This window comes from Penicillium chrysogenum, assembly GCF_028827035.1.
Source record: "Penicillium chrysogenum strain IBT 35668 chromosome Unknown utg000001l_segment0_segment0, whole genome shotgun sequence".
Taxonomy (NCBI): Eukaryota; Fungi; Ascomycota; class Eurotiomycetes; order Eurotiales; family Aspergillaceae; genus Penicillium; species Penicillium chrysogenum.
Genome location: NW_026622749.1, coordinates 1310911 through 1335482, shown reverse-complemented (window position 1 = coordinate 1335482; position 24572 = coordinate 1310911). Strand labels below are relative to the sequence as shown.

General features: G+C 51.2%; 9 protein-coding genes across 9 annotated transcripts; 4 read left to right on the top strand and 5 right to left on the bottom strand.

Moving 5' to 3' along the window:
- Positions 1-108: 108 nt before the first annotated feature.
- Positions 109-1191, bottom strand: N7489_000528 (uncharacterized protein; the record flags this gene model as incomplete). The annotated part of the gene is made up of 2 exons (XM_056706283.1): positions 109-1087; positions 1151-1191. The coding sequence occupies 2 exons, from the start codon at positions 1189-1191 to the stop codon at positions 109-111; spliced, it is 1020 nt and encodes a 339-aa protein (XP_056570585.1).
- A 377-nt stretch (positions 1192-1568) lies between these two features.
- N7489_000527 (uncharacterized protein) lies at positions 1569-2474 on the bottom strand (the record flags this gene model as incomplete). The annotated part of the gene is made up of 2 exons (XM_056706282.1): positions 1569-1911; positions 1966-2474. 2 exons carry the CDS (start codon positions 2472-2474, stop codon positions 1569-1571), a joined length of 852 nt encoding a protein of 283 aa, XP_056570584.1.
- A 37-nt stretch (positions 2475-2511) lies between these two features.
- N7489_000526 (WD40 repeat domain-containing protein) lies at positions 2512-3800 on the bottom strand (the record flags this gene model as incomplete). The annotated part of the gene is made up of 3 exons (XM_056706281.1): positions 2512-2966; positions 3017-3130; positions 3182-3800. The coding sequence occupies 3 exons, from the start codon at positions 3798-3800 to the stop codon at positions 2512-2514; spliced, it is 1188 nt and encodes a 395-aa protein (XP_056570583.1).
- A 1157-nt stretch (positions 3801-4957) lies between these two features.
- On the top strand, positions 4958-10485 carry N7489_000525 (putative rRNA biogenesis protein RRP5; the record flags this gene model as incomplete). Its single annotated transcript, XM_056706280.1, has 3 exons — positions 4958-5428; positions 5476-9882; positions 9937-10485. The coding sequence occupies 3 exons, from the start codon at positions 4958-4960 to the stop codon at positions 10483-10485; spliced, it is 5427 nt and encodes a 1808-aa protein (XP_056570582.1).
- Positions 10486-11080: 595 nt separating this feature from the next.
- N7489_000524 (uncharacterized protein) lies at positions 11081-12210 on the top strand (the record flags this gene model as incomplete). The annotated part of the gene is made up of 2 exons (XM_056706279.1): positions 11081-11085; positions 11145-12210. The coding sequence occupies 2 exons, from the start codon at positions 11081-11083 to the stop codon at positions 12208-12210; spliced, it is 1071 nt and encodes a 356-aa protein (XP_056570581.1).
- A 624-nt stretch (positions 12211-12834) lies between these two features.
- N7489_000523 (urease accessory protein UreD) lies at positions 12835-14040 on the bottom strand (the record flags this gene model as incomplete). The annotated part of the gene is made up of 1 exon (XM_056706278.1): positions 12835-14040. One exon carries the CDS (start codon positions 14038-14040, stop codon positions 12835-12837), a length of 1206 nt encoding a protein of 401 aa, XP_056570580.1.
- A 1347-nt stretch (positions 14041-15387) lies between these two features.
- Positions 15388-18990, top strand: N7489_000522 (cohesin subunit IRR1; the record flags this gene model as incomplete). The annotated part of the gene is given in 3 exon segments (XM_056706277.1): positions 15388-15853; positions 15904-18726; positions 18740-18990. 3 exon segments carry the CDS (start codon positions 15388-15390, stop codon positions 18988-18990), a joined length of 3540 nt encoding a protein of 1179 aa, XP_056570579.1.
- A 1147-nt stretch (positions 18991-20137) lies between these two features.
- Positions 20138-22150, bottom strand: N7489_000521 (karyopherin alpha; the record flags this gene model as incomplete). The annotated part of the gene is made up of 2 exons (XM_056706276.1): positions 21837-22150; positions 20138-21559 (listed from the first exon to the last, which is right to left on the bottom strand). Exons 1-2 carry the CDS (start codon positions 22071-22073, stop codon positions 20138-20140), a joined length of 1659 nt encoding a protein of 552 aa, XP_056570578.1. The 5' UTR covers positions 22074-22150.
- A 299-nt stretch (positions 22151-22449) lies between these two features.
- Positions 22450-24352, top strand: N7489_000520 (uncharacterized protein; the record flags this gene model as incomplete). Its single annotated transcript, XM_056706275.1, has 3 exons — positions 22450-22707; positions 22758-23649; positions 23700-24352. 3 exons carry the CDS (start codon positions 22450-22452, stop codon positions 24350-24352), a joined length of 1803 nt encoding a protein of 600 aa, XP_056570577.1.
- Positions 24353-24572: the final 220 nt, after the last annotated feature.

Here is a 24572-nt window from a genome sequence, read left to right as displayed (position 1 = left end):
GCAGTAGTAAATTTTCATTTCTGCTGCAACTGCATATGAACCAATTTCTCCCAAAGTAGATACATGAAACCCATGGTCCTAAACAACAATTCTACTAGTTTATATCCCTCACTGCCGCTTGGCGGCCATCAACTTCCGGTATTCCTCAACGATATTCCTCCGCTCACCGGCCAATTCTTCACGGCGTCTCAAACTTCCAACCGCAGCAGGCACGTTGGCAACATCAACCTTGGCCCCACCACGTACCTTAAAGATCTCCCGGGGTTTAACCAACTGAGGTGGCGCCTGGGCAACCTCAAATGGATTCTTCTTCCGCTCCTCGTCACGCTTCTTCAGCTTAGCCCAAGGATCAGGATCATCATCCCCGCTATCAGAAGCATTCCCATTGGTATTCTTCCCCTTCTTTTTCTTCGCAGCAGCAGCCTTCTTCTTCTTCCCACCAGCCTCAATCTCCCACTCCTTCCACTGCCGCAACTCGACCTCCATCTCATCCTCCCGCTCTTCCCGCTCCTCCTGCTCCTTGTCCCGAAGCTTAGCCTCCTGCTCACGCCACCCTTTCTGCAATCGCAGCAGATGCTTCTCATGCTTCGTCCGCTTGTGCTGCTCCTTGTTCTTGGCATCACTCGTTTTGACCGACTTGGTCATCTGTGACAATGGCATTTCGCGGTCAACACGTGCTGCGAACTCCGCCAGCCGCTCGCCAGGCATGATCTTAGGCATTTCGGTCTTCTCCTTGGCGGCGGGTTTGGGTTTCGGTTCCGCTGCCTTCGTGGGCTTCTTCGATGACGCTGTGGCGTCTTCTTCTGTGGCATTGCGCTTGCGCTTGTTCGGGCGCTCGCCCGTCTCTAGTCCTGATGGTGCCCGTCGACCCGTCTGCTGGTATTGCATTAGGTGGCGGAATGCTCTCGGCGTGTCGTCTTCGGTGACATTCTTGGAGCGGTGGGTGGGTGCTTTGTTGACGCTTTGCTTTTGTTCTTTGGCTTGATTCTTGTTGACGAGCTTTTTGCCGTTCTTGCCTAGCTTGGGCTTGTCCAAATCGCGAACTGGAAGTGCTTTTGCGATCTCTGAGGGTGGGAGATCGAAGAGGCTGACGCGAGAGGAATCGTCAGTTTTGGGCTTTGAATAAACCTTATAGAATTGTAATGCTCACGCTTTATCGGCTTCGCCGCGTCTCTTGTGTTTGTGAGGCATTTTGGGTGGTTTTGCTGTGGAAGATTTGAGGATTGGAGTTGTTAGCGGAACTTTTTTCATCGAGGTTGGTCTTATCTTATCGCACTATATGGGCGGCCCGTGGACCACGACGTACAATCCTGGCCATTTCTACTTTACATTCGTCTTTATTGGCCCCATACTGGAAGAATACGTATTACAGTGGTTGGGCTCGATGATCGAGGGACATGTTTGTTCCAGTCAGATAATACAAATAAGCCCGAAATAAAGGGTATGCTACGCTAATTAATATGCCCTCCCAAACGCCGGTAAAATGCCCACAGGCAAAAGAGAAAAGAGAACATCCAGACACCTCGTGTAATGCAAAACAGTAAAAAGCACAGGGGGACACCGGGGAATCATTCGTCTTCGTCGTCAATTGAGTCTTTCATATCAGCCCAGCCACACATCCAGCGTTTACCCTCAGATTCACCATCGTTTCGAAGCTCGCGAGCCTCGGGCCCCTCACGCCAGCATCGGGCGGAGTAGTCGTCACTCACAGAAATGAGTTCGCCAGACGGGGTCCAGGATAGGCCGGTGACCTCTTTCTGATGACCTTCAATGAGAGGAGTACCTGATTGGTGAATTGGGATGGTATCTTCGAGACGGCCGGACAAGCCGATTCCAGAGTTGGTGCGACGAAGTCCTGAGCGGGTGGTAAAAGGGAAGTCCTGCGAGGCAGGGATTCGGCTGGAGATTTCACTGGAGATTTGAGGTACCGTTCATCGGTAGGGAAAAGAATGGGACAGTGGTCACTGCTCCCCCGTGGCCAGCATCTCCGGATGATCGTGGCTTGCTTTGCGCACTGCCAATTTGACATAGAATGAGGAAATTTGGAGGCGAGGGTGCCGGAAACCATATAAAGGCCCAAGCCCGTCTTTGTCGGAGCCTCCAGTCCTTCGTGGACGGTTGTTGTTGAGCGAAAGTTCAGGTGCATGTCCGAGGATCAAGTGTGATGTCGAATATGCGTAAACGGTGTTATCTCGACAAAGTGTGTATAAGCGGGAGCCATCTCCTCCAAACGCCATGGAAGTCAGGCCAAAGCGTCGATACTTCACATGGCTTTCTGGCTCTTGTGTTGTAGATAGAGGGATGACGGGTCGACCACGGCGATTATTATGCGCTGTTCGCAAGTCCCAGAGTCTGACACTTGCGCTAGCCTCGGAGGCCGTAACAAAAAGATTTTCGCGGCCAGGCGAGAGAAAAGCGAGAGAAGTAACGGTGATGTCGGTGCGGCCAATTGGTGGGGCTTCATTCTTGTCCATGGTTGATTTATGAGAGGTTGTGTATGCATGAGCACCTTCAATGGTATTTAGGACATGTGGGTATAGCATCTTTGGGGGGTGCAGTAGTGGCGGCGTTTTCGGTTTCGGATTCTAGGGAGCATTGGACTTGCAACGCAGGCCGTTCAAACCCTTTGCAGCGGAGATCCCAAATATTGACATTTCCATCCCGACTACAAGTTGCAAGAACCTTATTGTTAGACGCCGGTTGGAATTGAACACGCTTAACGGAGGATGAGTGATTCGATAAACAGTGGATGGGTCGTTGTGTTGTCATATCAATAATAAGAGATGTCTGGTCGCCAGATGCAGTAGCCAGTAGCATGTCATCCGATGAGAACTCGAGGTCCATGATCGAATTCATGTGTGGACGGAACCCAAGATAGGCGTGAGTGAAACCAGGATCCTCGTCAATCGATGAATCCAAGAGCCGAATTCCACCCTCTTCGTCGCCCACTGCAACAAGAGAATTTGCTTCAACTTGTCAGCATGTATAGAGATCGCTCAAGTAAAAGATGACTTACTGTTGCATGAAGCATTGCAGAATGGGAGGGCCATTGAACCCTCCGATCCATAGCTAGCACACATGTGCCGGTCCCGCGGTTGCGAATAGAAGTTTGAAGTTAGATCTTGCCAGCCTAGAGAGAAAGTTAGGGGTGTACAAGTAAACAACGGGGTTGAATACCGACCAGCGCCAGAGTTAGATCGTAGGGTTACTTTATTTGCACGAGCCCCGGCCACAGTTCGCATAAACAATGCACCAGACGATTGCAATGCCTGGGAGCGGCGCACAGGGGCTACGGGGGGATTTCGCTTGGGTGGACTTGGTGGTGCCAATGCATTAAGGCGGATGTCGATGTGTGGAATCTTACTATCTTGTTCCACATCATGCGTCGGAGACCGGACACGAACTCTCTTCAGAGGCGAGGATTGCGGAGAGACGACCGACGAGAATGAGTTCTTTCTTTTCCTGCTTGGTGTGCGAATAAAGTCTTCCGGCAAGCCATCGTGGGGACTCCTGGTGCTGCCAGCTTTGGAGGTTCTCGAAAAGGCTGGTCCCAGACGATTCACCGCGGGAGATGTCAGGGCCCGTAAGGCCTGCCGGCTGGTTGAAGGCGTGGTAGAAGTATCCGTACTTGGTAGCAAAGAGCGCGGGGTAAAGAATCGACGGAATGACCGGGGCGTTACAGTCGGTGGCTTTCTGGGTTTGCGAGTATCGGAAGCAATAGACGGCGGGGATGAGGGTGGCTCTGGAGGAGGAAGGACAGGCTCTGACCGGGGTACCTCCGGGATATTGGAGATGTCCATTGTGTGTTTAACAAAAAAAGCAGAAATAAAATGAAAAGGCTATGGATGCATTGGTGGCTGGAAGATTCGAGGCTAAAAGGGATCGGAGATGAATCGGGCAAGTTGGATCTTTTTTTCGTGTCGCGACGTGACGCGATCGTGCTAAGGCGACTAAGGCATTTTACCCCCTCCACCCTTTCAATATCGAACTCCTTCAATCCAAATTGTTCCTCCTTTCTGGTTATCTACTGCAAGTTGGCTTAGCCTAATCCCCGGCTCAATTGTTTTGACTTTTCGTCCCAAAACGCGTGTAAATCAGTAAACATCTAGACAATCTTAATGTCAACACTTCTCAATTCCAGACAGCAATTACATTTATTGCTAAAGATAACCATTTCATGGAACATTGGAGCATCGGTATCTCCCCTGGCTTAAAGATTGGAATGCCCTTCATGCCATTGGGCAAGCAGCCCAACAATCCTGGTGCATACAACAACATACCGCGTCACGTGACGTAGATGTATAAGGAAATACAAGTGTCCCACGAACAATTACATAGTATCCTATCGAACTGTATCGCACATTGGGGAATACCAATCGGTTTGTCAACTTGTTAGCCCTATGGATCCTATACTCCGTACGGAGTACGAATGCCTTAGATAGGACTGATGATTCGTGATCTCGTGGGCCAATTTCAAACACGGTTTCAATACTCCATAACTATACCCTTTGGTTTGGTTCAGTTCAGCCAATCAGCTAGTAATAGCCTTCAAGTCCTCTAGGAATCTTAATACCGCATTTTGGTCTCAATTTGTCCGGCAAAGAGAGCAACCTTGGAAAGATTTGGTGGGACCGTACTAGTCTGAAAAAGACACAACAAGATACGAGCCCCATTCTCACGGATGTCATCTTGGTAGGATATCAATAAAATACCTTGTCTTTGTTTCTTCATATATGTAGACTTGAATTGAATAATAAGAAAAGTCGGCGGGATAACTAGCTCGTTAACTATCAGGGCATTTGTCCTTAGGATTCGGGCATAAATTTGCTGACTAACGACCCCATGTCTCTACACCGCTTAGAATGTTCTGCCGTGTCCGCGGAATTTTTTTTATCTTTTCTTTTGAGGAATTAGACCGCAATCTGCAACTGCACGATTCGGTTTTGCCAATTTAAAGATGGCGCCAATCAAGCGCAAGGGCAATGCCCCCGAAGAAAATACTGCCCGCCAGCCCCAAAAACGTGCTAAAGTTGGAGCGGAGGAGTCCAAGAAAGACCACAAGAAGTCGAACGATGCCACCACATCCACCGCTGGGAAAGCTTCAGAACTTTCTGTGCTGCGCGATGACGAGCCTTCGTTCCCTCGTGGTGGCGCAAGTGTTCTGACACCATTGGAGCGCAAGCAAATTCAGATTCAAGCCAACCGAGATGTTTTGTTCGAGCAAAAGGAATCTGGAAACAAGAAACCCGCCCAGAAGACGCCTTCCAACGAATTCGCTGAGGAAAGCGACGACGATGTTGAAATGGAAGACGAAGAGACCACTACGACTACAAAGAAGCCACGCAAGAAGAAATCAAAGAGCAAGAAGACCGCGGGCAAGGAAACTGATGACAAGCAAGATGTCCGCATCGAGGGCCTTAGCTTCAAGGTACGTACAAGAAAAGTTTTCGTACTGCATCACTCTAACAATTGCAGCGTATTGTACCTGGAGCCATGATCCTGGGTCAGGTCTCGAGTATCAACGCCCACGACATCGGCCTTTCGCTACCCAACAACCTTACCGGCTACGTCCCTCTCACATCCGTTTCGAAGGGCCTCGAAGACAGACTCGAGAAGTTGTTGAACGACGAAGGTGAAGATGATGATGCCGAGGACAGCTCTGACGACGAGTCCTTTGACTTGAAGGATCATTTCTATTTGGGTCAATACCTGCGGGCATTCGTTGTGTCTACTGGCAGCAACCCCGATGACCCCAAGGCAAAGAGCAAGAAGCGAATTGAGCTTTCGGTCGACCCTAGACAAACAAATACCGGCTTCTCGAAATCCGATCTCGTTGTGAACTCGGCTGTCCAAGCGTCCGTTGTCAGTGTGGAAGATCACGGTGTGGTCATGGATCTTGGCATTGAAGGTTCAGAACTGAAGGGCTTCATGTCCTCCAAGGAGACCGACCCCAGTGTGGATTATTCTAGCATCAAGGAAGGCTCTGTTTTCCTTTGCATGGTCACTGGCCAGAACCCCAGTGGCAATGTCATCAAGCTGTCGTCCAACTTCCAAACGTCCGCCTCGATCAAGAAGTCCAACTATCTCAGTTCGGCGCCTACCATCAACACTTTCCTCCCCGGTACCGCCGCAGAGGTTCTTCTCACGGAAGTCACATCGAACGGAATGGTCGGAAAGATTATGGGTATGCTCGACGCAACTGTTGATCTTGTCCAGTCTAGCATCAACGGCAAGGTTGACTTGGAGAAGAAGTACAAGATTGGCGCAAAAATCAAGGGTCGTATTATTTCAACTTTCCCTGCTGCTGAGCCTCTCAAGGTCGGCTTTTCTATGCTCGATCACGTCCTCAAGCTCTCTTCCGATGCTCGCGGTCCCGGTTCTTCTGACGATGCACCTGCTATTTCCGCAATAATCCCTGAGGTCAAAGTCGTGAAGGTTGATCAGGGTCTGGGTGTGTATGCTCGGATTGGAGAAACAAAACATATGGGCTTCGTTCACATGTCGAGACTTTCTGATGGCAAGGTCGAAACAATTGATGAAAGCTCCGGAGCTTTCCAGCTGGACGCTGTTCACGAGGCAAGAGTCATTGGGTACAACTCGATCGATAATCTCTACATTCTCTCATTTGAGAAGAGCGTTATTGAGCAGCCGTTCCTTCGCGTCGAGGATGTGAATGTGGGTGCTATTGTTAAAGGAAAGGTTGAGAAGCTTCTGATCGGTGCCGAAGGTATGAATGGATTGATTGTCAACCTGGCCGACGGAATCACCGGTCTTGTTCCCTCCATGCACTTTGCGGATACCATGCTTCAATTCCCAGAGAAGAAGTTCCGCGAGGGTCAGAAGCTTTCGCTGAGAATTCTCTCTGTGAACCTCGAAAAACGCCAAATTCGTTTGACTTTGAAGAAGAGCTTGCTGAACAGCGAGTCTTCTATCTGGAAGGACTATAAAGATATCACTCCTTCGGCTCAGTCTCCTGGTACTATTGTCAGCCTTCAGAGCCATGGTGCAGTTGTGCAGTTCTACGGCGAGGTCCGTGGTTTCCTTCCTGTCTCTGAGATGAGCGAAGCCTACATTCAGGATCCGGCCCAGCACTTCAGACTAGGCCAGGTTGTCAATGTTCATGCTTTGAGCGTGGATGTATCCCTTGGAAGACTTGCTGTCTCGTGCAAGGACCCCTCGACATTTACCGAGAAGTATCGTGAGGCCTTTGAAAACCTTCATCCCGGCCACCTTGTTTCTGGAACCGTCTTCGAGAAATCTAATGATGATGTGCTTCTCAAGCTTGACGAGTCAGGCCTCGTCGCTCGTCTCGACGCTGAACAACTCATCGACGGCTCCGCATCGAAGCAAAGTTCAATGTTGTCTAAGCTCCGCGTCGGACAGAAGCTGAACGATCTTTTGGTCCTCGACATCCAGCGCGCCCACCGTCTTATCAAGGTTAGTAGCAGGGCCAGCTTGAAGAAGGCTGCCAAGCAGAAGAACATTCCGGGCCAGTTCGAGGAAGTCCAGGAGGGCTCCCTTGTCACAGGATTCGTCCGCAACATCACACCCGACGGTGTCTTCGTTGAATTCCTCGGCGGCCTCACTGGTTTGCTTCCCAAGCGTCTTATCGAAGATGCCAACCTCAAGCAGCCTCACTACGGGCTGACAAAGGCGCAAACGATTGTTGTCAATGTGCAGTCTGTGGATCAGGAATTCAAGCGCTTCATTCTGAGTATGAAGCCCGTTCAGGCTAGCCAGGCCGCTCCCAAGAAAGCGGCCAAGCAGACTGACGAAACCATTGCCAACCCCGTCGATGACAACATCAAGAGCATGTCCGATTTCACCTTCGGCAGAGTCGTTGAGTGCAAGGTCGTCTCTATCAAGGCAACCCAGGTCAATGTCCAGCTCGCGGATAACATCCAGGGTCGCATTGATGTGTCCGAGGTATTCGACGACTGGAAAGACATCAAGGATCGCAAGCAGCCCTTGCGATTTTTCAAGGCCAAGCAAATTCTCTCCGCCAGAATCCTTGGTGTCCACGATGCCCGCAACCACAAGTTCCTCCCCATCAGTCACCGCACTGGAAAGTACCCTGTTTTCGAGCTCTCTCTCAAGCCCAGCTACATCAAGGCCGCCAACCCTGCCCCTCTTAACATGGAACAGGTTCAAGTCGGCTCCTCTTGGGTAGGCTTCGTCAACAATGTCGCTGATGACTGCCTCTGGGTCAACCTGTCTCCCAACGTTCGCGGCAGACTGCGCTTCATGGATGCATCAGATGACCTGTCCTTGTTGACTGATATGGAGAAGAACTTCCCTATCGGCTCTGCTTTGAAGGTCCAGGTCACCGCCGTTGACGCCGAGAAGGGTCATCTCAACCTCTCTGCCAAGCAAGGATATGACAAGCTTGCATTTGGAGATATCTCCGTCGGCATGATCTTGCCCGGTCGTGTTACCAAGGTCACTGAGCGCCAGCTTATTATGCAGCTCGGCGAGTCACTCGTCGGCGCGGTCAACCTGACCGACCTCGCAGATGACTACTCTAAGGCCAACCCTACCGTACACAACAAGAACGAGGTCCTCCGAGCATGCGTTATTGCCGTTGACAAGTCCAGCAAGAAGATTGCCTTGTCGCTGCGCCCCTCCAAGGTCATGAGTTCCTCTTTGCCCGTGCATGACCGTGAGATCTCTTCGCTCAAGGAGGTCAAGCCCAACGACATTATTCGCGGCTTCGTCCGACGAGTCACTGATTCCGGTCTCTTCGTGGCAATCAGCCACGATATCACAGCTTACGTCCGCGTGTCGGACCTTTCCGATTCGTATCTCAAGGAATGGAAGGACTCCTTCCAGCCTGATCAGCTCGTCAAGGGCAAGGTCACATTCGTTGATGCCGAACAAGGCAAGCTGCAGCTGAGCTTGAAGGAGTCTGTCCTGGACCCCAACTTCAAGGCTCCCATCACCCTCAAGGATCTCAAGGAGGGCCAGATTGTGACCGGCAAGGTTCGCAAGGTTGAAGAATTCGGTGCTTTCATTGTCATTGACGGGTCGTCAAACATCAGCGGTCTCTGCCACCGCAGTGAGATGGCTGACAAGCGCGTCGAGGATGCTCGCAAATTGTACGACGAAGGTGATGCTGTTAAGGCCAAGATCATTAAGATTGACCTTGATTCGAAGAAGATCTCCTTCTCACTCAAGGCTTCTCACTTCCAAGATGAAGAGGAAGACGACAGCGAGGATGAGGACAGAATGAGCATTGACGGTCTTGGTGGTGTCGAACTCGGCGAGGATGACAGCGAAGATGACGAAGACGATGACGATGAGGATGACGATGAGTCCATGGGAGGTGTTGATGTGGAGGATGACAGCGAGGAGGAAGAATCCGAGGACGACGATGAAGAGGTCCCGATTCAGAAGCCCAGCAAGACCGGAGGTCTCGGTGCGAGCGGCTTCGACTGGAGCGGCACCGCCCAGACCGACGCCGCCGAGCGCTCCGACAGCGAAGATGAGGGCTCCAAAAAGAAGAAGAAGAACCGCAAGGCCGAGATCCAGGTGGACCGGACCGGTGACTTGGACGCCAATGGCCCTCAGTCCGTTGCCGACTTCGAGCGACTCCTTCTTGGTGAGCCCGACTCCTCGCTGCTGTGGCTGCAGTATATGGCCTTCCAGCTGGAGCTGGGTGAGATCGAGAAGGCTCGCGCTATTGCTGAGCGTGCTTTGCGCACTATTACCATGGGCCAGGATGCTGAGAAGCTGAACATCTGGGTTGCGCTGCTGAACATGGAGAACACCTACGGTGACGACGACAGTCTCGAGGAGGTCTTCAAGCGTGCCTGCCAGTACAACGAGCCCCAAGAGATCTACGAGCGGATGATCAGCATTTACATCCAATCCGGCAAGAACCAGGTATGTGCAGTTTATCTTGAATCTTACTTTCTACGGATACTAACAATTTCACAGAAAGCAAGTGATCTCTTCTACGCGGCTCTCAAGAAGAAGATTTCCTCCCAGTCCCCCAAGTTCTTCTACAACTACGCCAGCTTCCTCTTTGACACCATGGCCTCCCCCGACCGCGCTCGGGCTCTGCTCCCCCGCGCCCTTCAGTCCCTCCCTGCCCACACCCACGTTGAGACGACCTCCAAGTTCGCCCAGCTCGAGTTCCGCTCCGCTAACGGAGACGTTGAGCGCGGTCGTACCGTCTTCGAGGGTCTCCTGTCCTCATTCCCTAAGCGTATTGACTTGTGGAATGTGCTCCTGGACCTTGAGATCAAGGTCGGCGATGCGGAGCAAGTGCGCCGTCTGTTCGAGCGCGTCCTTGGCCTACAGAGTTCTAAGAAGGGTCCCGTTACCGTGGACGCTAGCAAGAAGGTCAAGCCTAAGCAAGCCCGCTTCCTGTTTAAGAAGTGGCTTTCCTTTGAGGAGGGTCTGGCTGCTGCTAATGGAGATGAGAAGATGGTTGAGGAGGTCAAGGCACGGGCTGTTACCTATGTCAAGTCTCTCCAGGAGTAAATCTATAAAGAAAAAAGTGTGTTCATCTGAACCTATGGGTGTTGGGGGGTTTTGCATTTGTGAATTTGTGTGTACTTGTGTACTTGTATATAGAAAGCGATTCAGGAAATATCTTCTTTTTTGGTTCTGTTCCAATGTCCAAGAGAGTCTCGATCAATCAGCGTCACCAATCCCGCACGTGTGTATACCAAAGTTCGTCATGGAGATGTAACCCAATTTTGCCTTGACAGTACCACGGAATCACTTATCATTTTTAGAGTCGGGGTACCTATAACCTATGACCTATTGCCTATACTTTCCTTTTCTTTTTATCTTCACTTTGGATTTCGAAATGATGTCCTCTTTCCCTTCTCAAAGCTCAGTATCGAGTCTTCATTTCGATCCATACAGAGACTCACTAGATACAGAACATCCGAAGCTCAATGTGCATGACTCCGTTGAGGGGTATCCGGCCCGCTCATGGAGTCAAGTCTGGACGGCCTTGGCTTGGTCCTCAACGTCTCCCGAGCTATCAGGAGACCGGTCTAAGCGCCAGCGATCTTGTCGAACGCGATACTTACATGGTCTACGGCGTGCAATTATCGGAACATTCATCATGCTGTGAGTTTTAGGAACTATACGTTGTCAATGAGGAAGAACCACTGACCTATCACCGATAGAGGCATCATCCAATTCATCTCCATCGCCTGTGGTATCGTCCTCTCATTCTTCCCGGATGAATACGACCGCGCAGTTCATAATTGGCTATCCAGCGCCGACAACGCCACCACGGTCGACAAAACGCGCTGGCCCACCGATATCTCGCGCGATATCGTCCCTGTTGGCTGTCACTCCCACAACGACTACTGGCGCCGGGTGCCACTGTACTCCGCACTGCAAGCGGGATGCATAGGCGTCGAAGCCGACGTCTGGCTCTTCGACGACGAGCTCTACGTCGGTCACACCACCTCGTCCCTAACGGAGCACCTAACCCTGCAATCCATGTACATTAACCCGCTAGTAACCATCCTCGAGCGCCAGAACCCAACCATCAAATTCAACCAGGGAGGCGACAACCCTGCGCATGGAGTCTTCGACACAGACCCGGCTCAGACTCTAATCCTCCTCATCGACTTCAAAACCGCAGGCCCGGCAACCTGGGACGCCGTCACGAGGCAACTCGCTCCGCTCCGTGACCGGGGCTACCTAACCCACTTCAACGGCGACGAGGTCATACAGGGCCCCGTCACCGTCGTCGGAACGGGAAACACACCCTTCAACCTTGTCATCGCAAACACCACCTACCGCGATATCTTCTTCGACGCCCCGCTCGACAAACTCGTTGAAGCCGAGCAGCCAGGCAACAACCCCCAGCTGGACGCAGCCCTCTTCCCGGGCGCAGATCTCGGCCAAGGCCAATCTGGCATGCCGACTACCGTTACTGCATCCACGTTCAACGCCTCCAACAGCTTCTATGCCTCTGTGTCCTTCAAGAAGTCAATTGGTCATCCCTGGCCATTCCACTTCACGCAGCGCCAGATGGACCGCATCCGCAGCCAGGTGCGCGTTGCGCACCAGCACGGCCTGAAAGTACGCTACTGGGCGCTGCCGAGCTGGCCTCGCAGTCTGCGAAATCATATCTGGCGCGTGCTTGCGCAAGAGGGTGTGGATATTCTGAATGTTGATGATTTGGTCGATGCTACTAAAGGAGATTGGAATACGGGGGTCTTCGATTGGTGGCCATGATGGCGCCATGCACTGGTAGGTGGTGGGTATATTTCTTTCCCCCTTTCTTTTCGCGCTTACTTTGATGAAATATTGGATCATGGACTGGACTGGATTGGACTGGTGTTGGGGTTACTTGTCTGATTTACGATACCTCGGGTTTTTCTTTGACTTTATTGCTTTATTTTGTTTGATAGACTACTTGCTTCATATTTCATAAGTGCTATACATCCAATATCAGAATGTCTACATATGCAGCTTTCGAGATACTGATACTGATACTACTGTGATAACAAAAAGAGACAGAAGAGGCAAGAGTGTGGATTGAAACGATTCTTCAGTTCAAATTCACCACAATCATAATTTGGATAATTTGGTCTCTTCGCATCCAGCGGAGCGGTAATGTTATTCCTCAATCTGGAATGTGTTCCCCAATGCCCTTGATAGCCGATATCCAGCATTGACGCCATAATGCTTCCAGTAAAATCAGATCAAAATCACATACATAAACAAAGAAGAAAGGACATAGTCCCAAAACAAGATTAAAAAAGACCGTATGGTGCACCAACAGGCTCTCGACCAGCGGGTAGCCCCCTTAACACGAACAAAACACACCGAACGTAGCTACCCGTGGAACGTTGGTTCTCATAGACAGCAGAGCGCCTCTTCACCGAACTCGCGGATAACACTACCCTCTTCCCGAATCAGTCCACCAAGCCAGTGCTTCGCGGTCTCAAAATCCTTAGCACCGAACTTGACAAGCACGAAACCGGCGCGCACCCGCGCCGCCGTCCACGTAACATCGCCCTTATAACTAAGCGAAGGTTCAGGCACCGACGGCGCATGGTCCGACCAATTGCGGCTGCCGATGCGAGGCTGCGACTGGAACTGCTTCAGCATGAACGAACCAAGAGCTTCGAACACAGGTCCGGAGAGGATAAGTGTGCCGACGACGCCGTGCGGGCGCGTGCGCTCCGCGATGATATTCAGCGGAGTTAGGCCGGCTGGTGCCTGTGGCGGCAGGTCGACGGGGTTTTCTAGGCCGGTATGGGTGGTGCTGTAGGATGTGTTTTCGTTTTCGATCTCGTCTTCGTCGGACATTGTGTCTTCCAGGTCTCCAGATTCATCGTCCAGGATTACCGAGTCGCGGAGGAGGAGTCGGCGTTTGCCTTTGTCGTCTTCGGCCCAGACTTCGTTGCGGCCGCGCCAGAACTGGAAGTTCCAGTCCTCGCCGCGCGAGGTGCGGCCTTGCGTTACCCAGTCTAGGACGCAGAGGCTGCTTCGCTCGGTGCCTTTTGCCGTGGCGTCTACGGTGAAGGTTTGGACTTGGGCGTAGCGGCTGTGTTGGAAGGGGACGGAGGGGTCTGGGAGGTAGCAGAGGGCTGCTTGGCGGCCGATGTTGACGTCTAAGGATTGCTGGCTCATGTCGGAGAGGTGGTCGTTTGCGGGCATTTGATCGCGGTGCCCTTTGATTACATTTGGGGCTGTGCCACTGTTGTTCGGGGTTGTTTTGAAGATCTTGGTGCTACCTTGTGGCGTTGTTACCACCATTCGCGTCCTGGGCTCGAGCGTGATGGATACTTCGATGTGGTCACCCGGCAGGAGCCCGCCGCCATAGGTGAGGAGGTAGAGGTGGACGGGGTTGGAGGGACATGTGTCTGAGAGGGCGGAGGAATCTGGGGATGGGACGAAGCCGCCGGTGCGCGGGACCAGTTTCAATGGGTATTTGTAGGTGAGGGTTGTGAGGGTGGGATTATTTGGTGGGAGGAGAGAGAGTACGACTTTGCCCTGTCCTGGCTTCGCAATGGAAGACTGAAAGGGCGAGGGAATGGGCACTGCTGGTTGTCGCATCGTGATGGATGTGAGTGGTTTGGGAAGGCGAACAAGCAGAAAGTGTGGCGGGCTAGTATAGAGATATGAAGAATAGACCGAAGAAGAAACCCTGTAGTATAATGTTTATATTGAGCAATGAAGCCAGGCCATGATATAGTTCGAATAGTCCGAGGGGCGAGTTGATATATAAAATGGGAGAATGACGATTCCTTAGTCAGAGATCTCCACATTCCGACTTGTCAAGCGGGGGATATTCTCAAACCACCTGGCTTTTGCTTGGCTCCCTAAATGAGGACGGAACATAATTAGGAGACGAAATAACTGGCAGAGAATGACGGGATGAGGTTTCTATGACAAAGAGTATCTCCGCACTGGCGTTAGACTGGCGTTAGACCTGAAGGGGTTGGGAGGGTTACCTCTTGGCAATGCACTTTTATGTCATTTTGCCCAGCTGATCTACACGGCTTATTTAATTATAGTCTGACAGTCGGACAGTCTGGGCATTGAAAAGGAGATCATGAGACTATATTGCTATAGATCCATAGTAAAGCAGCTAGTCTGACAGTATATCCGACTCTACGGAGTACCTCAATTGCCGAATAGAAATTGCATATAGCTCTGGAGGTGGGCTTGGATTATACCTATTCCCCCCTATACTGCCCCCTAACCCATTGAATAGCGTTAGGCAACGGAGCACTGCCCTTGAATCTAATATCTCTGCAGCCTAGGCTGGTAAGCTGGGGTAAATGGTACGGAGTGCAATATTGAACTCCGGGGAGAGATTGGCATTCAGTATCGTACAGCCACACTAAGAATGGTAATAATCCACCTCCCAAGTTAGAATATTCTAAATACAGAGTATCATGTTCAAAGCCAGGACCTCCTTTCTACGTATCTTTGCATATAACACGGATAAGTCTAAACGGAGAGGTCACACATCTAGATACCTATAGTTAGGTAGTGCTTAACTACCTAGGTATGTATAGTTATGTTAGGCAACCTTCCAACCTTCCGGAACCTTACTATTGCTTACATAATTTACCAACCTCAGGCCTCAAGGCACGATGTCGCGTCTCCCCCCACGCTGAGATCCGGACCGTTTTCTGCCCAAGTGCTTCCGTTTGATTGACCTGATCTCAACACGGTCAGAGCGCGTGTCGCTAATACTTGACATCTCAAATTGTAGGCTTCCTTCACTGCCCCCGCCAACTTCTGTTTGCTTGGCCGTACCAGACCCACGCGTTGCACGAGCGCGTCCCCATCCTAAACCGCAGCAACATCTGCCAACTCTGTTGAAACCCTTTGATCTGGTCCGCAGGCCTATCTATCCGATCGCATGCTCATATAATACACCAATCCTACACCATGGATATCGACAACCCACCTCTGTCAAGCCCCGGTGGCCCGTCATCGACCCCCGCTGAAGACCGACGCAAATCAGGTCGACAGACGCGGCGACCCGAAGTATTCTCGCAAACTGCATATTCTGCCGAAGAACAAGCCGCCGGTGGAAAGCGCAAGCGAGGCGAGGCGCGTGAGGATGGTGATGAGGACGTGTCTGAGTCCGACAATGATGATATCGGTGACGACGAGACCGATGAGGAGGAATTGAAAGGGAAGCGACGCGCTGCACATCGAACTGGTGCCAATAAACCCAAATCGAAACCCAAGACCAAGGGCTCGCACGCTTCGAAGAAACCGAAGGTCGCAAGTAACGGGTTAGGGAGACAGCTCGCCTTCCGACCAGCCACCAATGGCCGACTGCCTGCTGCTCGTCCCCGGAAACCGAAAGTACGACCTAGTCTTGCGTCGGGCGAACGCGGATTGTTCGGTGAGTCATAACTTTCTTGTCTATACACAGTCAATCGCGTAGCTAACTAGTATCAGCCGAGGTGTTCGGGAAAAGCAGCAATGCCGATACAGTGGCCGCTCAGTGGTTGTCTCAATATCAGCGCAACAATGGTCAGGCCATGCGGGACCTCGTTAACTTCATCCTGCGATGCACGGGTACCGATCTTGAGATCGACATTAACGAAGTGGAAGACATTGATAATGCCCCCGGCCGAATTGAAGACCTGCAGAACCTTTACCAAGCAGAAGGCATCACCGAATACCCTATCATTTCTAAAGCGAAGAAGTTCAAAGCTTTCTCAGTCCTCCTCGAAGAATTCACCGTCGCACTGATCCAAACTTTCCATGCCTCTTCCATCCTGTACACCGACGATACCCTGCTCGAAAATATTCAAATCTGGATCTCTTCCATGTCAACATCAAAATGCCGACCATTCCGGCATACGGCAACCTTGGTCTCCCTCGCAATCATGAATGCTTTGTGTGATATTGCGCGTGAGGTGACGACAAGCGTATCTACCTCCAGAAAGCAACTCGAAAGTGAGAAGAAAAAGAAGACGATAAACAAAGGTCGCGTGGAAGCAATTCAAAAGGCTGTCGCAGAGGGCGAACAGAAGGTGGAGCGACTAGACGAGTTCCTGCAGGATGGGTTCGATACTGTATTTGTCCATCGCTACCGGGACATTGACGGTCAGATCCGTGCCGAATGTTTGACAGCTCTAGGCGGATGGATTCGCACATACCGAGAGATCTTCTTTGAGGGCCAGTACCTGCGATACCTGGGATGGACTCTCGCCGATGTCGTTGCGCAGACCAGACTTGTCGCTTTGACTGAGCTTTTGAGCCTTTATGAGAACCGTGACAACCTTGCTGGTTTGCATTCATTCACTGAGCGGTTCCGGCAGCGAATCGTTGAGATTGCTGTCCAAGATGCTGACATTTCGGTGCGTATGGTTGCGATTGAGTTGCTTAACCACCTTCGTGAAGGGGGTCTACTCGAGCCAAATGATATTGACGCCGTGGGTCGACTGGTATTTGATTTGGACCCCCGAATTCGGAAAACAGCTGGACGCTTCTTTGTTGCCAACGTTCAAGATGCATACGAGTCAATCACCGAGGAAGTGGGAGAGGAGATTGCCGATTTACTGGCTGATGATGATGAAGATGACTATGAATCGCCTAAGCATTCATGGATCAAGTTTAAATGCCTTACCGAATTGTTCCAGGCCTACGATGCACAACAAGCCGAACAGCAATCTGAGCCAATGTCTCGCGACACACTGCTGGGAGCGGCTGTAGAGTCGCGCTTTGCTCTCGCGACTGAGGCTGTCTTCCCCCACCTGGAAGAGCTTTCTCAATGGCCGTCGCTGGCTGGTTATCTGCTCTATGACCACTCTCAAATCACTGATACGCCATCTGAAGATGATACTGCAGGAGTTGTAAAGAACATGTACAAATTGCAAGAGGGACAAGAAACAATCCTTCTGGAGGTTCTCTGCGCTGCTGTCAAACTCCGTGTCCTTGACATCGCCAACTCTGATATCGACAAGCGTGGGCGCAAGACCAAGGCTCTGGCAGCCAAGATTTCCGAGCTCCAGGAGGAGCTTTCTCACAACCTTGCTCAGATCATTCCAGGGCTCCTTAATAAGTTCGGGTCTACACCGGAAGCTGCTTCTGCCGTTCTGCGATTGGAACACCTTGTGGACTTGAACACAATTCAGGATCTACAAAAAGACGCCACGGCTTATACATCGTTGCTCAATGATATCAACAAGCAATTCTTGACTCATTCGGATCACGATGTTCTGGCCGAAGCTAGTGTGGCTTTCTTGCACGCCAAGAGCTCCGAGGAGATGCGAGAGGCCCTCGAGGGCAAGGTCCAAGAGCTATGGGATGATATGGTGGAGGCACTGGCTGCCTTGTCTCGGAAGAAGGACGTCCAGGAAGGTGGCTCAATATCTGAGCCCACTCTCACCGATTTGACCAACACTGTCTGTCGAATCTCAAATCTCGCCGGAATCACAGATTGTGCCTCCATTCTCGAAACTGTCCCTAGTTCACGATCGAAATCGAAGAAGGACAACGCTGAAGCCCCATTCAACACCCTCATTCGTCTTGCCGAACGTGGCCTGCGCAGCGAAGATGACGATGAGGATACCGCCAAGGCGGAGAACGAGCTGGTATCAGGCAGTATCCGGTCGTTGCTTTTCTATTTCATGTGGAAGGTGCAGGCACTGTCCACAGCCCTGAATGACGGAAAAGCCACATTCAGCACATCCTACTTCGAAGCACTAACAAAGAGCCGCGAAACCTTCGCCTCAACACTCGTCAGCATCATGGAAACGCGCTCCGGGCTGGACGACCTGCGCTTCACAGCAACCACAACATACCTAGACCTGCAGACGCTCTTCAGCACACTCCGCAACATCGGCCAAGACAAAGGCAACGACGAAGACGTCCTGTTCCAAACCCAAGCACTAATCCACGAAATCGGAGCTGAGACCCAGACCCTCATCACCAAGATCCACGGCATAGCCGAGCGCACATGCGCCAAGAAATCAAGAATCAACCTCGAACCCGCAGACGACGACGCCCCAGCCTCAGAAGACGAGCTCGACTCAGAAGATGAAGCCAGCGACTCCGAAGACGAAGCAGTCACGAACGACCGCCTCCGCAGCAGCATTGTTGCCGAACAACGTCTCTGCGAGCTGACAGGCAAGCTTGTCCTCGCCATCATCGCCCGTATAATCGATGCCTCCGGCTCGAAGCGCGGCGCCCTGAAGAAGCGTCTCCTCCGTAATAAGACCGCGCTTGGCCACAACTACCGAGAGGTCCTGTCTTATCTGGAAGAGCGTAAGCCCCGCAGCGCCCCCCCGCGCCAAGGGGAAACAGCCTGCCAAGCCTGCTGCTTCTCCTGCTAAGGGCCCCAAGTCTGCTGAGCACGTCGATGATGACGATGAGAATGACCACCCTGAGCCTGTTGAGGAAGACGATGAGGAGGATCTGCGTGCGCGCGGACTTATCGAGGAGGTTGAGGGTGAGAATGGGGATGGGGACGAGGACGAAGAGCTCACCCCTGCGCCTGAGGCTGATGAGGATGAGGTAATGGGTGACTGAAGGTCTACCTAGGTAGGTAGTTTGTCTTATTCGACGTTAACGTGTGCCTGAGCAAAATGATCTTCTTTCCTGTTGTCTCATTGCTTGGTTTTTTTTATTCCTTTTCTTTTCTTGTTTCTTGTTTCTTTTTTCTCCCTCGACTTTCTTCTCTCTTATGGATTATGGCTTGAATTAACTGTATCTCTCTTCTTTGCTCTCGTTTGCGTGGATATGGACTTCTTTTCTACCTGTATCTTATACACTTCTCTTGATACTTGCTTTGCTGCTACTTCGCTGACTTGATCCCAATCTATTCCCCTCTGGTCTTTGCTGTAATTTTTGAATACTTGCTATGGCATCGTAAAGTATTAGGAGAATTGGATCTGCATCCTTGGTATTTGTAGACCTTGATTTATATCTTTCACTGCCTCGGAGCTTCTTCTAGTTAGTATTCTAAAATTGAAAGCTTGGAAACCCAGCATCAAATTCATGTGCTCTTGAGGAAAGAATACAAATACTAATCGTCTAGGGAAGATAAGAATACTACTGGGATACAACTACAGGAAGAAAAGGTTGATTAAATGAAAACTGGCGTTTTTTTCCTGGCGAACTGCAAAGTGTACCACGAGAATAGCGCAATAACATTTTCAGGGGCATGATTTGAGCATACTATGAGCGTAGTACGAGCAAAATATGCCATCACACCCCCGTTGCCAGCGAGGAAGTTCCTGCGCAGGAGACCAATGCCCCGTCAAGGAACACCATAGTCAGGGGACATTAACGTAACTGGAGAGAGAAAACCGATCCTGCAAACAAATGCGCCTGTGTATGAGGATGCTAAAGGGGTGGGGGGAGGGGGATACATGATGGTGAATCTTGTTTATCGTGAAATCAAAAAAAAGAAGAAGGGGTGAAGTGAAATTCGTGACAAGAGAAGATGAGGGAATCAACGAGCACCAGAAACTGTTTAGAGGCAACGCCAGACCGAGAAATAGTTTGGTCGAAGCGCACGAGAGGCGTCGAGGCTGTATGCGAGCAAGCTGGTCTCTCGGTAACCAGTGGTGCCCTGCCCATGCGAGGATATGCTGGGCGCAGCTTCAACGTTTGGTTTTGAAGAAATGGAAGAAGATACAGGGAGGAGGATAGTGGATGGGCAAAAGACAAGCCTTTACATATCCATGCTATCACCGCCGTTGCCGAAGTTGAAGCCACCGGGTTGCTGCTGGCCAGTGCCGAGAGTGAATCCAGTCTGGGTCTGCTGGGGAGCAAGCTCCTCAATATCACCACCGGCCTCGTCCTCGTCGGAGAAGTACTTCTCGATGATGTTGTAAGCCTTCATGTAGATCTCCTCGTTGGCGTTGTTCTGGCAATCGTGGATCTTCTCCATGCCACCAGCCTCTTCGATGAAGAGAGCGTAGCGGTTGACACGAGCCTCACCGGGCTGGCCAGCCTCCTTATCCATGTCTCCGACCTTAAGGATGTTCTCGAGACCATCAAGAGCAACCTGGATGATCTTGTTGTCAGGGCAGGCCAGGAGATCGCACAGGGGCTTGATGCACCCTTGCGAAACAAGGTAGCGAATCTGATCAGGCTTCTGGAGACCACCGGAAGTGGCGTTGGAGATAGCCCAGCAAGCCTCTTTGCGGGTCTTGAAGTCACCATTGGCGAGAAGGTTGATGAGGGGAGCAATGATGCCAGCGTCGATGACTGCCTGAATCTGGCTGGAGTTGCCAGCAGTGACGTTGGAGATGGTCCAGCAGGCTTCCTTGCGGATACCATCCTTGGTAGAGCTCAGGAGGGAGAGCAGAGCAGGGAGAGAGCCGCAGTTGATGATCACCTGGGTCTGGACGTCATCACCAGTGACAATGTTACCCACGGAACGGAGGGCGGGAGTCTGGACAGAGGTAGAAGCGTGCATAAGGAGCTCAACCAGGCGACGGGGGATACCGGCCTCAATAACGGCCTGGATCTTGTCGTTGGCACCATCGGACAAGTAAGAGATAGCCCAGCAAGCATCGATCAGGACCTCGTCGTCCAGCATGTAGATAAGCTTGGCAAGGACGGGAAGAGCGGGGGCAATGGTGTTCCAGTCAGGCTGGGGAGTCTTGCCACGGCAGAAGTTGCTAAGAGTCCAAGTAGCGTTGCGGAGCATGCTCAGCTTGCGGCCATCGTTAATGAGGTTAAGAAGCGGGCGCAGGGCACCGGCACCCAGAACAAAGTCACGGCAGTGAGGGCTGTCACCAGCAATGTTTCCGAGGGCCCACACAGCCTGTTCACGGACATCGGGCTCGGGGCTGCTGAGCAACTCGACGAAGATGGGGACGGCACCAGCTTCAATGACGACCTGGGTCTGCTGGGCGGAACCCGAGGCAATGTTGGTCAAAGCCCAGGCAGACTCAAACTGAACGAGGGTGTGAGGCGAGCGGAGGAACTCGACGAAACGGGCAACGACACCAGTCTCGATAACACGCTCGATAGGTGGGTTGCGCTCCTTAGAAAGCAATTTGCGGAACTTGGTGGTGGCCTGAATCTGCTCCTCAACTTGGTCGGAGAAAACTCCCTTCACCATCTGGGGAAGCTCGACGTTGAGCTATATGATCCATCACGTTAGCTTGGGAATTTTCACGATGTTTTTTTTTTTATTGCAGTGGGGCACGGTCTTGAAGATCCGAGTTGGAGGGGCTTCGTGGGCCATGGCAACAGGGCGGTGAAAAAAATTCCTTGTTGATGATCGCATCATAAAAACAAAGAAATCCCAGAAGACCCCGGAGGGTGGCAACCACACCATAAGCCCGTAGAAATTCAAACAGGAATAGAGAATAATAAAACAAATTCAAAAAGGATCAAAGAAAATTTCCAAGGCCTACCTCACTCTCAATAGCACTGGCCTCATCATCACTCTCAGTGGCGGCAGCCATGCCACCAACACCGATTCTACCATCCTGGGTTTGGATACCACGTCTCTTGGCCAAGTTCTCATCACGCTTGGCCTTGCGAATCTCGACCTGCTGTTCTTCACGGCGGCGGCGGAGCTCATCGGGCTTGAACTGGTTCTTGGCCTTGAACTGCGTGCGGCGGTGTTCGGGAATATAGCGTTCCGCCATGATGAAGATGGAAAGAAGAAAGTAAGCGCGCCGCGGTAATTATGTAGTGGGTGATGTGAGTGGGCGCGCTGGGGGATGGAAGGAGAGTAGGAAGAAGGAAGAGGGAGGGATCTGATGTGGGGGAGAAGACTTCTGTGGGAGGGGAAACGATCATATCACGTGATGGCTAATTTTATTTACATCCACGGGTTTGGGCAACAAGCTCTTCCTCCTTGAGCTCTTACAATTCTCCTTCTTTAGGTGTTTATTCAAAGCAATTGCTCTATGATGGATGTACATTGACAAAAAGAACGTACATATTCTCTGAGTGGGTTTGTGATATCTCATCGGGAGCTTGCAGGACGTCTAATCCAAGCTCTTCCCATCAACCAACGACATGGCTTCAGGTGATATAGTGGATGTTGCCACAGCTTGCTCTTCACAAGGGAACTTTAATGTCCTGGGAGTCGTGGTCGACAAGCTATCACTCTTTCGGACCAGAGGCTCGTCGGCATGCATCACATTCACCATCAAAGATTCTAATTTTGATGCACCGACCTGGCAAGGTGGTCTGAAAACCAAGTATTTCAATGATGATGAAAGTCACCTTCCCAACGTCGAGCTCAACGATGTAGTCCTACTACGGAACGTCCGGGTGAGTGGATTGACCTGAATGCAGCAGCATAGTAAGCTGATACGATTCAGGTGACAATTTACCAGAACAGACCAACTGCAGTTGTCTCTCAGAATTCCATTGTGCCATGGGCTATTTTCCGGCCAGAGCCAAGTTTGAGCTCAAGCCCGTTCATCACCAGCGGTCCTATTCCTTTCGAGCCGAGTTTGAAGGAAAAGGACCAGGCACAATCACTCCTGGATCGCGTATCTGCTGAGAGAACCCCTGTGCAACAACCCATGACGCGCAGTGTAACCGCCTTCCAGCAGCCTGCTCATGTTCAGGCTTCCGTTCCATCCCCAAAATATGGAGGGTTACCGTGTATCCCTATTCAGTTTGCGAAGGATCGCCAATTGTGTCAGTTACTTGGCCAAGTTGTGGACCTCAATACTTATGACAGCGAGAGATGCGTACTATACTTGACTGATTTTACTGAAAATGAGCAACTTGTTGACTACAAGAAACCCGGAGAAGATGATGACTCGGGCCCTGAGGGCGACCGATTTAATTACATACACAAGACGAAGAACTGGCCAGGCCCATGGGGTAAATTGACCATTCAAGTGACTTTATGGGAGCCCCATGCCACCTATGCCCGAGCACACCTCAAGCCAGGCGACATCACTCTAATAACATATGCCCGTATCAAGGGAGCCCAGCGTGGTGGCTTGGAAGCCGCTGTTCATGAAGACAGACGATACCCAGAGAAGATCCATGTCAGGAAGGTGGATGGTGGCGATGACGAGCGTGTACGGGAATTGATGAACCGGCGAACAGAATACTGGAAAATCCACGGTGAACCCAAGGCTGATACCAAAAAGGCCAAAAAAAGGAACAAGAGAGTCGAGCAGAAAAAGGAGACACGAAAAGAAGAAGGCCAACTAACCATGCCAGTAGCATCACGAATCAAGTTGAATCAACATGGTGAGTTGGTTACCTGCCTAGGAGAAGCGTATTGGCTGATACAGGTTTAGTCAAAATAAGAAATTACACAGTGCCAACTCTCCCTCTCGAGAAGATATTGTTGGCAGAAACACATATAAACAATGCTCCAGGGGGCATTGTCTACAAACTTCCCTTCCAGAACGTCAATTATCACTCTCAAGTCCGAGTGGTCGACTTCTTTCCCCCAAAGGTAGAAGACTTTGCAGTTCAAACCACTAGCGCTCCCCTGTTCAGAAGTGGGGACGGTACAACCGAGCCTAAGTATGGCTGGGAATGGCGGTTTTGCCTTCTCGTGGAGGGGGTTGAGCCCAAACCTTCCAAACAACAGCCCCGAGAAGTGATGAAGCTCTATGTGTGCGGCCAAGATGGTGATTTTCTTCTGGACGATTATGCGTTCAACCTCCGCAGCAACCCGCGAAGACTGGAAGCAATAAAAGAGAAGCTCTTCCTCCTATGGGGCAATCTCGAGGAGGAAAAGTCGAAAGCCATGGCTTCTGGTCAACAGAGTTGGGGACCGGTCAAGTCGTGCCCATTCGAGTGCTGCATCAAGGAATATGGCGTCCGGTGCACCCACGGCAAAGATCCCGACGCTATGGATATCGACGGCGGGATGTGCACTCACCCTGATTGCTTTGGATGGGAGAGACGATTTGCCATGTTCGGCACGACTATCCACACATAAATTGTACGATTCTCAAGTCCTGTAATACTATCAATTCAAATACCCCTTGAAGAAATCTCATGTGAATTGATTCTTTATACTAATACAATTTAAAAATTTCGAATCAATAGATAGATAGTACATAGTGTCTTTTGCGCCTGGAACCGCCTTTTTCACCCGCATGGAAAAAGAAAACGTCGAATTCTCAATGATTGTATAGCAAGCCTGCTCTCATGCACCG